This window comes from Gekko japonicus, unplaced genomic scaffold (genome assembly GCF_001447785.1).
Source record: "Gekko japonicus isolate JY-2015 unplaced genomic scaffold, Gekko_japonicus_V1.1 scaffold3408, whole genome shotgun sequence".
NCBI classification, from domain to species: domain Eukaryota; kingdom Metazoa; phylum Chordata; class Lepidosauria; order Squamata; family Gekkonidae; genus Gekko; species Gekko japonicus.
Genome location: NW_015162059.1, coordinates 58,584 through 71,244, shown reverse-complemented (window position 1 = coordinate 71,244; position 12,661 = coordinate 58,584). Strand labels below are relative to the sequence as shown.

At 44.1% G+C, this 12,661-nt stretch overlaps 1 protein-coding gene across 1 annotated transcript in view; it reads left to right on the top strand.

The window, feature by feature from the left end:
• The window catches only part of LRRC56 (leucine rich repeat containing 56), a 95,049-nt gene that overhangs the window by 60,395 nt on the left and 21,993 nt on the right, over positions 1–12,661 (top strand). The window contains exons 7-9 of the mRNA XM_015405610.1: positions 3,665–3,830; positions 5,535–5,732; positions 10,957–11,021. Of these exons, the coding sequence (XP_015261096.1) occupies positions 3,665–3,830; positions 5,535–5,732; positions 10,957–11,021 (429 nt within the window). The remainder of the gene's footprint in view (positions 1–3,664; positions 3,831–5,534; positions 5,733–10,956; positions 11,022–12,661) is intronic.

Here is a 12,661-nt window from a genome sequence, read left to right as displayed (position 1 = left end):
CCCCTCCCCCCCCCCCCCCCGCAATATCTGGCCTGTGTGACCGGGCCCTAAAAGTGGAAGCTGAAGTGTCCATCCCTATGAAACAGTAGTACCTGTTTTCACCTTCCTGACTGGTGCTTCTTTCTCTGCGTGATTCAGTATTTTGAATTTTAGGCTCAATTTCACATTCATCTGAATGTATTGGCCAGAGCTTGGGCTGCTGATTTCCTAATATGTTTAGAACTGGGGGCAGAAAAACTTGCCTAGTCCTCCAAAATATCTGTAAGAACTGGGAACGATAAACAGGGAGAGTGGATGTACGGCAGCCTCCTGTTTTCATATCGCTTTAAGTAAGACAGAACTATCCGGTAGCTCTGTATGATTACATTCATGTAATTTTTTTAAACATAATTATATATACTGATTCAGTTCTGAAGGCTCTGTTTGCAGTTTAATTCCCAGACGAGTTCATCCCTTTCTGAAATCTAAACCAAAACCAACAACCTAATGATAAATGTGCCAGTCTCTATCACAGCTGCTATTGTGGAAGCACTCTGTGTTAGCATGTGTGTAATGTGATGCACCTCTCAATTGGGACAGAATTGCAGACTGGAAGTCTCTAGCCTGGGCACCATGTAGAGTCGATGCACTATGTGAAAAGGTGATTTTTGTCTTCTGTATTAGCTACTTACTCACTTGTGGTAAGAACCTTGGCTGAAAGCCACTCTATCATACAGATGCATAGTGCTCCTTAACGGAAAGACACTTTGGGGTCCATTTTTAAAAAATCTTCCCAGTTGTATATATTCAGTGCTGCTGTTCCTTCTGCTGAAATTTTGTGTAGCACCAGTAAGTTGTTTGGCACAAGACAGTACCTAGAGCCAATGTTCTTTCTAAAGTCATACAGTTTAAAATGCTGCTTTAAAAGATCCTTTGTTAAGGGCAGGTAAATCAGTCAATCCTAAAAGAAATCAACCCTGACTGTTCCCTGGAAGGCCAGATAATGAAACTGAAGCTCAAATACTTTGGCCACCCAATGAGAAGGGAGCACTCACTAGAGAAGACCCTGATGCTGGGAAAGATTGAAGGTCAAAGAAGACGGGGACGGCAAAGGATGCGATGGTTGGACAGTGTCACCAATGCAACGGACATGAAGTTGAGCAAACTTCAGAGGACGACAGAAGACCGGAAGGCCTGGCGGGTTCTGGTCCATGGGGTCGCAAAGAGTCGGACTCGACTGTGCGACTGAACAACAACAACAAAAAGCATAGCTCAGGGACTCCTGGGTGGACCCTAGCAGAGCACCGGAGCTCACAGATCCCTTATTGAGTTTGGCACTCTCTCCCACACAAGACGAGTCACTAGCAAAGAGCTCTTCAACTTATGCCCCTCCAGTGTACAGGATGTTTTGCAGAGCCTTACTCTTACTGTGCATCTCTGCCATTTACTCTAAGGGCCAAACTAGGTCTGTTGGGGCCAGCCACGTGTATTTATTAATCATTAAGTGAGGGGCTGGCAGGGTCTTGTTGTTGTTGTGGTTGTTATAAAAGAGCCCATGGGTGTGGAGAACAAATCCTCTCCTGCTTTACCATCCTCTCTGTGTTCCCCAGTCCAACTTACTTCTGTTATAAGAGCTGGGCTGAAAAGTGCGTGAAGGATTGGAACACAGTGAAGTAAGGCAGAGGAAGGGCGAGACTTGATTTTCTTTCACCTACCTGCTACTTTCCATGTAAAAATATGAAGGCCAGTAAGCTGCAGGAGTTTAGATAAGCTACTCAGAACAGGAAGCAGGAGATGCACTGTGGTGCTGAAGAGGTCTTGGCAATAGCCTATGATCAGAAGAAAGGATAGAGTCATAAGAACGTAAGAGAAGCCAATGTTGGATCAGACCAATGGCCCATCTAGTCCAACACTCTGTGTCACACAGCAGCCAAAAATACCAGGTGCCATCAGGTGGTCCAGCAGTGGGGCCAGAACTCCAGAAGCCCTCCCACTCTTGCCCCCCCCCCCAAGCACCAAGAATACAGAGCATCACTTTCCCCAGACTGAGAGTCCCTATCTATACCTTGTGGCTAATAGCCACTGATGGGCCTCTGCTCCATATGCTTATCTAATTACCTCTTGACGCTGTCCATGCTTGTAGCCGCCACCACCTCCTGTGGCAGTGAATTCCATGTGTTAAATGCATACACAGAGGTATATGCCTGGGGATAAAGAGTGTAGTAATATCCATAAAATCAGAGGGAACATTATCTGTGTATAGGGTAGTAATGGTGGTTGGTCTAGAAATGTTATCTGATTGCTCGTGTAACAGCAGTTGAATAGACAATATGAAGTAAGAGTGAATGCTTCAGAGAAAATGGCCGAATATTTTGGTACACTGCACAGAATTGTATTTGGTTCTGTTTTAATCCATCAGGAATGCGAGTGGTGTTGATCTCATACAGAAAAAAGGAAACTGCTATACACACTCTTCCAAGTGGTGAGGATACAGGGGCTCGTGTTTACCTGGGTTGATTCCCTTTGGAAGAGAGAGCATTGGAGATTTGTACCATTTTTGTAGTGTTTGGCGCATTTACTGGTAGAACATGGGTGGAGGCAAAGTAGCGCTTCTAAAGGGCAGCAGATGCCATGAGCGTGACCCTGTGCTTCAGCCAGCCACCTGCAGAGTCTGTTTGCAGTCTGCTTCTCTCTGTCTCTTGCAGTATTTTAACTGTGCTTTCTTTTCACATCCTAAGTCAATGTGACAAATAGACAAAAAGGTCACAGCCACAAAAACCGCATCACAAGACACATATGAATCTGTCAGGAACAAACGCTATACAAAAATGCAAAAGAAATAACAAACAGATGAAATTGACCAATGAAAGTCCTTTAGTGAAAGAGAATCTTCAGCAATATGGACTGAAAGGTAAGTGGAAAGATGGGCTGACGAAAATCCCCGAAGTCAAGTTCCGTTTCGAAGAAACTTCCTCTGAACAACATCGGTTCGTCTGAACAACATGCAACATGACGTTTTACCTGATCTCATCAATTGCAGCCATTCCAACCGGATAGTATAAAGATCCAGATCCATGATCTATAACCTCTCTCTCAAAATGGGCATGCTCTGTGTCTTGTTATGCGGTTCTTTTCGCATCCTGCCAGCCTAGCAGTTTGAAAGCAAGAAACTGCAAGTAGGTACCGCTTCGGTGGGAAGGTAACAGCATTCTGTGCGCCTCGGTGTTTAGTCATGCCGGCCACATGACCACGGAAACGTCTTCAGACAGCGCTGGCTCTTCGGCTTGGAAACGGAGATGAGCACCGCGACCCTAGAGTCGGACTCGACTAGCTTTTGAGCAAGGGAAACCTTTATTTTTACCTTTTTCTTTTCACATACACACTCACACACCTGCCCCTACCCTCCAGTTAGATGGGAAGCTTGCCTCTTCCAAGCCCTGATGGCCACTTGAACAAAATAATTTCCTGACAATGCACATGAAGGAGATAGCTACAAGAGTTATGACATCTACAATGGTTACCTTTGTCATGTAGGATAGACCCACTAATCAGAGGCCAATGCTTCAACAACTACTTGCACTGTTTCGAGTGGGGTGTACGTATGCATTTCTTGCCCATTTCTTAGACATTTTGTTGACAGTATGGTTAAAATGACTACACTCAAGACCGTTCTGTTCTGTTCCAGGTCCCAGACTACAACTACAGAGCTGAAGTGAATAAACTCATCCCTCATTTAAAGAGTTTGGATGAAGTACCAGCAAACCAAACTGCCATTCCATGTAAAATGAACAAAGATTGGCTATTGGTCAAGGAATCCATAAAAGAAGGAAGTATCATTGAAGAGGCAGCCGGTTTAGGTATGCTAAATTACTATAGAAATCATACGTTCATTAGTGTTTCAGGAATCGGAAGCCTGTGCATTCCCTCCCTGGGCACAGCAAGGCGCAGGCATTGTTATCGGGAATAAGAATGGGCAGTAACTTTTGGTTTATGCAGGACAACAGTAGAAGGGTGGAACTAGAATGGCAGAACTACATCTTCAAACATGGGTCATGTCAAACAGTTGTTAAGTGGAGAGGGAGGTGTATGGGCAACCTGAAGTAGAAAAACAGCAGGAAGGGTGTGCTGAAATCTTTCTTTACATGCTGCTTGCTTCTGCATTTTGGAGACGCAGCTCTGTTACCCTCACAACTAGTTTCATCAACAAAGTTTTGTTCTGGATAGAAGCTTTCGTGTCCGCACACACTTCTTCAGATGTGTGCATGCACAAAAAGCTTACGCCCAGAACAAAACCTTGTTGGTCTTAAAGGTGCCACGAGATTCAGACTTTGTTCTGTCGCTTCAGGCCAACACGGCTACCCACCTGAAACCAGTTTACAATGGCTCTTGGACTGTTAACAGAAACAATTTGTAACGCTATCATTTTGGTAAGGCTCTGTATTCACTGATTACATTTCATACGGCAAAATTCATTGCCCAGGAAATAGTATCCTAAAAATTCTTAGATGTGTGTGAGATCACTGTATTCATTTAAATTACCTATCCATTTACAAAATAAAACTTAGTAAGCCTCAAAAGTTCTTAGTGTCTCATTCTGTTCAGGAGTTAATGACCTGTATTGTACTGTGCTCTGTAATGAAGCTGCCCTTTTTATGAGACTTTCTCTAGATCACAAGAATTTCTAGGGAGACGAGACTTGTGCCGGGCCATATTTAAAAACCCTGCATTAGGGTAGCAGCAAAGGTACATTTGGTGGTGTTACTCCCACAATTTTTCACTACGGAACTCCCACAATTTTTCACCTAAATGTGAAAATCTAAAATTTACTCTAAAAAACAGTCATACTAATTTTTTGTTTAATTCCATTGTGAATGTGTGTTTTCTGTCTTGCCTTCTGAGACCTTAAGCAGCCATGGCTACGTACTCATTTGCACTGCCATGGTGTCGCAGTGACTAGAAACTGACAAATAAAGTAAAGGAATCATTCAAATCTCAAACAGGAGTTCTTGAAGTAGTTTGAGGGATATGTGTTCAACTATTGTTCTAGAGACTGAACATGAGAGAAGAGAAATGCTAAATTAACTTTAAGATAGGGAAATAATTTTTCCGTCTACTATGCTTTGTCATAGGAGCTGTGGTGGCTCAAGTGGTTAAGACGCTGAACTGCAGGCTGTGGAAGGTCAGTAGTTCAGCAGTTCAAGACCTGAGTTGCCGCATGACGGAGTGAGCTCCCGTCTCTAGTCCCAGCTCCTGCCAACCTAGCAGTTCGAAAGCAAGAAATTGCAAGTAGATAAATAGGTACCACTTTGGTGGGAAGGTCACAGCGTTCCGTGCGCCTTGGTGTTCAGTCATGCCGGCCACATGACCACGGAAACGTCTTCGGACAGCGCTGGCTCTTCGGCTTTGAAACGGAGATGAGCACCACAACCCTAGAGTCGGATTTGACTGGCTTTCAAGCAAGGGGAACCTTTACCTTTACCTTATGCTTTGTCATACTTTGCTAATATTGAACAATTGTGCCTTCCCTGTATCTTGGTGAAATTCTCCCCTCTCAGATTCTCATTCAGGATCAGTAACAAGAAGACCATGTTCTGCTGGAAGACCTGCCACAAGTAATTTCTTATCAGCTTCCAGACCACAGACTGCGCAGAGACCTCCTACTGCTCATCTACTCTCTAGTAATAACACCTTCGCGGAGCCCACAGTTTCTGAGGAGATAGCACCAGAAGATGATTCCAGTGACTTGACACATGGTAAAATATCACCTTGTACTGTTCTCCCCCACCTTCAACTCACAAGCTTCTCTTAAAGGAAATGTGGAAACACACATAGATGAGGATGAGCACTGTCTTCAGTGTTCCCTCTAAGCTGAGTTAGAGTGAGCCAGCTCACAGTTTTTTAGCCTCCAGCTCACACATTTTTGTTTCAGCTCAGGAAGGAGGGCTCCGGAGCAAACTAATTTATGCAGTAGCCAAATTGCTCACTCACAACTTTAATGCCGGTAGCTCACAAAGTAGAATTTTTGCTCACAAGACTTCACAGCTTAGAGGGAACATTTTATTGAGTGACACGTGCACATGGTGCCTTTGTACAGTATGACTGTGACCCTCCTTTCTTTTAACATTACCACCCCCTTTATCTGAGACACCACCAGGCAGGGCAGCCCAGTTCTCTCATCAACTGCCCCACCCAGATATTTCCCTGTGACTGGGTAGGGAACTAAATACTACTCCCCCATTCATACTGCCACCATACAGCTAAACATATAGGCTGAGATGTGACGGATTTGTGTGTGCAGGGCTATTTTTGGGCAGGAACGCACAGGAACGGAGTTCCGGCTGGCTCCCGAGTTGACCACACCCAGCAGGAACTCATTAGCATAATAGGCCACACCCAATAGCAGAAACTCATTAGGATTGGCTACATTAGGGGTGTGGCCTAACATGCAAAGGAGTTCCTGCTACAAAAAAGCCCTGGGTTTGAACAACAAACAAGGTAAACAGAATAAGAAGCAAAAGGTGGGTGTGGCTGGATGACTATACTTCTAGTAACACGGGGGTGTGGCCTAATATGCTAATGAGCTATGCTCTCATGGGTGTGACTGGATATGCTAATGAGTTTCTGTTGTTGGGTGTGGCCTATTATGCTAATGAGTTCCTGCTGGGATTTTTCTACAAAAAAAGCCCTGTGTGTGTGCATAGTTTTATCCCTTCAGGAATCAACGGTCCCATCAGCAAAAGAAAATAAACAGTTCCAATGGTGATGGGGTCAGAGGAATCCTTGAAGAGTAGCTACAGGGGCGGCATTAGTAAAGGAAGGTGATACTGGCAGAAGGTGACACTGACGGAGGTTCTATCATAGACAACGGCAGTGCCACTTCAGCAAAACCTCTTTAGTACTGCTCAGAAGAAGGCAATGGTAAATCACTTCTGATTATCTCATACCTTGAAAACCCCATGATGAGACAATCCAAAATGAAAAAAGATATAGTGCTGGAAGACAGGACCCACAGGTCGGATAGCACTCGGTCAGCTATCGAGAATAGCAGAGGATAAGTACAGTAGCACTATTCTTAATGACGCAGCTGGATTAAAGCCAATGGGATGTTCAGTGGTTGATATGAATGGATGCAAATGGAAACTCCAGAGCTGTTCAACAAATATAATAGGAACATAGAACGTGAGACATATGGATCAAGGTAAGCTCAAAGTTGTAAAACGAGAAATGGAACATATAACATTGCAATCCTGGGAGTTAGCGAACTAAAGTGGACTGGATTGGAACGTTTTCAGTCAGAAAATGATGAAGTGTTCTACTCAGGGAATGAAATACACAGAAGAAACAGAGTTGCTCTAATAAAAAGGCGAGATGTAGCCCAGGCAGTCAGGGTCTATAATGCAAAATCTGACCAAATAGTATCAGTCAGACTCCATGGAAAGCCTATGAATATAGAAGAAGAAGAAAAGATTGGATTTATACCCTGCCCTTCAGTCGGAGTCTCAGAGCAGCTTACAAACGCCTTCCCCTCCCCACAACAGACACCCTGTGAGGTAGGCGGGGCTGAGAGAGCTTTCAAGAACTGCTCTTTCAAGGACAGCTCTTGTCAGAACTATGGCATACCCAAGGTCATCCAGCAGCTGCGAGTAGAGGGGTTCTCCCAGACTAGAGTCCGTGCACTTAACCACTACACCAAACTGGCTTTCAAATGATATATAATGATATAACCGTCATTCAAGTTTATGATTCAACTGCAGCTGCTGAGGAGGAAGCTTTTATACAAGTGTCCAGAAAGAAATTGATCACATACCTAAACAAGATGTGCTGATATTCATAGGTGACTGGAATGCAAAAATAGGAAACAAAACAGAATCAAATACTGTTGGAAGATTTGGGTTAGGAACAAAAATGAAGCAGGACAGTGACTCATAGAATTCTGTGAAGATAGCGATTCGTTCATTGCAAACATATGTTTCAGGCAACTAAACAGAAAATTATATACATGGACATCCCCAGACGGCCAATATAGAAATCAAATAGATTACATAAGCAGAAGATGGAGAAGTTCTATTGTAGCTGCTAGAACAAGACCAGGAGCTGATCGTGGTACCGACCATTAATTGTCAATATAAAAAAATAAGAATAAAGCTGAAGAAAAACACCAAAAAACTCATATTGCCAAAATATAATCTAAGCAACATTCCTGAAGAGTTTAAAGACCTTGTAAAGAACAGATTTGCATTACTAAGTTCAAGTGAACAGGAACTGAAATAACTATGGGTTGAAACCAAGGAAGAATGCTCAAAGACTATTCCTGTAACCAAAAGAAATGGAAAGTCTTAATGGATGACTGCTGAAATTTGTCAAATTGCTGAAGATAGATGAGAAGCAAAAAAAAACAGAATTGGAACTCTACCTCCAACGTTCCAGTGACTGGCACATAGAGGGAACTATTATAATAACCAGTGTAAAGAAATAGAAGAGGACAACAAAAAAGGAAGAACAAGAGATCTGTTCCACAAGAACTAAGAAATCAAAGGGAAATTTAAAGCATAGTTAGGCATGCTGAAACATCAGCATGGAAATACATTCACAGAACAGGATAAAATAAATAAAAGATCAGAACAGTACACCGAAGAACTATACAGAAGAGATGAAGGAATGACAAATTGCTTCAAAGAAGAAGTTTGCAGTTTTAGAAGGTAAAGTGAAAGCTGAACTCAAAGCAGTTGGGAAAAACAAATCACCAAGAGTAGATGGAATATCAATAGAGCTATTTCAAGCTGCAGAAACATAGTCCATCAAACTCTCGACAAGAATATGATTTGACAGAAATTAACACATTCACAGTTTTATTCACTGAGACAATTCAGTCTAAGTCATCAGGGATGAACAAAAGGTAATTAACTTTTATTTAAAACTTTAACAACATTGGAGTGATCTATATGAACATGGATACATTTTTCAATACAAGAAGAAGAAGAAGAAGAAGAAGAAGAAGAGTTGGTTTTTATACCCCACTTTTCTCTACTCTAAGGAGTCTCAAAGCAGCTTACAATCGCCTTCCCTTCCTCTCCCCACAGCAGACCCCCTTGTGAGGTAGGTGGGGCCGAGAGAGCTGCGACTGATCAAAGGTCACCCAACAGGCTTCAGGTGGAGGAGTGGGAAATCAAACCCGGTTCTCCAGATATTAGTCCACCTCTCTTAACCACCATACCATGCTGGCTCTCTCGATTGCTTGATCCCTTACATCATCCTTCCAGTCCTCTCAGTTACAAAGTACCTTTTTCCCAGTCAGTTTCCAACGCAGTCTTCTTCGTTCCCAGACTCAGTGTCTCATCTCCTTTTTGTTCACCCCACGAACATTCTATCAGCTCTCATTGGTTGCACTCTGAGGCAGAAAGGGACTTGTCCATCCCATTGACATATTAAGCCCATTTTCTGATTTGTGCTATGCCACCTGGCTGGGTGGGGGTAAATCCCATTGAGTGGAAATCTAATGTTTTTCTTCGGAAAACTGCAGGGAAAATGCACACCCAGAAGGAAGATGGGCTTGGAGTGTTGTCTGCTGTAGAGCTTCTGGCTACTTTGGATTGGCTATTGAGAATGGTTATACACACTGAATCAATATAACGTGGACTTCTGTGTTCCCACCGGAACTCAAACCCTCAGGAGTTGCTACTGCTCCTTCTGCTTAGCGAAACAGAATTTTTCCAAAACAAGCTCTGCCCTTTCCCTCCCCCCTGGACTGGCAATAAAACTTGAGGAGAAGTTGCTTTGAGAAAAAGGTGGTGACATCCCATTTTCTTCATAAGAAAGGGAAAGGTCTGGGAGCATTCTTTGTGCTTCAAAGTCCCACTGTGGTAGCCTCCATAGGAAAAGGGTTTGTAAGCCTTTTGTCTAGATGTACTTGCCTCTTCTCAGGCAATCTGTTACCTAGTTTAAAAACAAATTAAGGCCCCAGTCACACGGGCCAGATAACGCCGGGGGGGGGGAGGCGTGGCTATTTGTGCCGCCGCAATTTAATCCGCCACTACCTGATCCAACACTGCAGTGGCGGACCAGGGTTGTTTCCGGCGTCATGTGTTTCTGGCGCGCTTCGACACGGTCTATCTGCGGCCCGTCGCTTTTGATAGTGCCATTTCACAGATACCTTTTAACTCCGAATCTTCAGCCGGACAGGACAGGTTGGTTACGGGTACACGATGCTTGCCAGATGTGCCCGTTTGATTGCACCCGTAAAACCCGCCCGGCATCCGTGAGTATCCCGCGGCAACTTCTGTGTGTGATCGGGGCCTAAGATTACATTAAAAATATTGGGGATTTTGTATTTAAAGGAGCATTTAGCTTTAAATAGATTTTGAACATGGAATTATATGATAATGATTTACCAGCATCCACTGAGAAGGTCTTCTCAGGCTGTTTCTCCTTTGCTTCATGATTAAGCATGTGATGCTATAACAGGAGTAGACCGGTATAATTGTAGCGTGAAGTCATTGTTGAACTTTTTGTGCTATCTCAAGTTTGTGTCTAACTGTGTGTGGTCACAGTTGAGGTTCAGTTTTAGAGTTTGAAATCCAACTCCACGATTTGGAATTTCAGGTCGAAGTTCACCCTTACCAGTATGAATGTAATTGAAATTCATCATCTCTCTGGAATCTCACACTATTGTTGGTAATTTTGAGTAACTAGTTTAATCTTACTCTCCCCCATTCATACTGGGTTTCCATCTATAGTTTTGTATAATTTGCATAGAGTGCTTGTAAAATAAAACTACACACACTTTTGTACTATATTTAGAGTATTTTTTTCATATAGTCTTTTCTCTCTTTTTCCGTTGTTCACTTTTAAGGACTTTTTTGTTGCCCTCTAATTTTTCCCTGTGTATAAACAGACTAGACATTCTGCTTTATAAAATAGATTTTAAAAGCATATGAAATCGTAAAGTGGAACAAACTGTTTTTCATTTCTTTTTGCCAGGTGTCAGCCGAGTTATATGTGGGAACCCTATCAAAGCTCTTCACGCACGGAGACAAAAACTAGGTGTAGGTTTTCTTTTGTACGTACTTTACTTTGGGGTGGGAGGAAGCTAGCGTAACACAAATGTTACATTACTTTTCTTCTAAGCCGATTTAGTAGATTTAGAAGGGTGCAACTATGATTAGGATTGCATTGTCAATGCACTAAAAGTTAACTGTTCAGAAAAATGTCATACCTTCTACTATGGCTGAGATCATACGCACAATTAGCCCCACCATAGGTGCGAATGCCGGGCGGCTTTAAAGGGCGCGATCAGGGAAGTGCCCTGCAGCTGTTGGCAACCCGTTCTGCTCCACCGCAGAAGCAGAGTTAAAAGACACCGGGGAAAATCTGGTAGTTAACGGGTTGCGACGGGCCATGGATGGACTTTCCCATGTCTGATCGCTCCAGCGCGCTCTCAGTTTGGTGTGCTGATATTCATAGGTGACTGGAATGCAAAAATAGGAAACAAAACAGAATCAAATACTGTTGGAAGATTTGGGTTAGGAACAAAAATGAAGCAGGACAGTGACTCATAGAATTCTGTGAAGATAGCGATTCGTTCATTGCAAACGAATCGCTCCAGCGCGCTCTCAGTTTGGTGTCGTTGTTAAGTGCGCGGACTCTAATCTGGGAGAACCGGGTTTGATTCCCCACTCCTCCACTTCCACCTGGCTGGATGACCTTGGGCAAGCCGCAGTTCTGTCAGAGCTGTTCTTGAAAAAGAGCCGTTTCTGTCAAGAGCTCTCTCAGCCCCACCTACCTCCCAGGGTCTCTGTTGTGGGGAGGGGAAGAGGAAGGAGTTTGTAAGTCGCTCTGAGACTCCCTTGGGTAGTGAAGGGCAGGGTATAGATCCAATCTCTTCTTCTTCTTCTTCTACCTCACAGGGTGTCTGTTGTGGGGAGGGGAAGGGAAAGGAGTTTGTCAGCCACTCTGAGACTCCTTTGGGTAGCGGAGGGCGGGGTATAAATCCAATCTCTTCTTCTTCTTCTCTCATGGCGTCGGGATGGTCTGATCAGGCCATCCCGACTCCGTGCCATTGTCCCCCCCCCTTTGCAGTATGCACATCATTGCAAGCTCCATAGGGAGCCCTCGGTGCGGAGGTGCGATTCATTGATCCCTCGGTTAAGCGCATGGGGGGAAAAGGCACACAAAAAGGTGACTCATCCACAGTTGCATCTGATCACGCATTGACAGACTGTGCCCGCAGCTTCAAAGGGAGGTGTGATCATGCAACTGCGGGTCAAATTCCTCCAGAGGAAATAGCCTCATTTCCCTCCCGTTTTTTCTGGTGCGTGTGACCGCAACCTATATGTAGAAAACCTTCTTCAGAAGAAAGAAACAATGGAGAAGGCTAAAAACATCTCTATACTATAGGGGTTGTGGGGGCAAATTCTACCCCTTGTAGGAGGCAGGGGTCATTTCCTGCAGGAGCACACAGGAGCGGAGCTTCGGCAGTAAAGAGGCCAGGGGGCGGGCACATGCAACAAGCCCCACCCCCTGCTCCAAGCAGCCCTCAGTCAGAGCAAGAAGCAGCCAGGTAAGCTGCAGAGCCTCCCCCCCCAGCCCCCTGGTCCAAAACAGTCCAGTGGCACCTTTAAGACCAAGTTTTATTCAGGCACAAGCTCTCCCTCCTCAGCGAGGACAGATCTGCACGTCCCCCCCC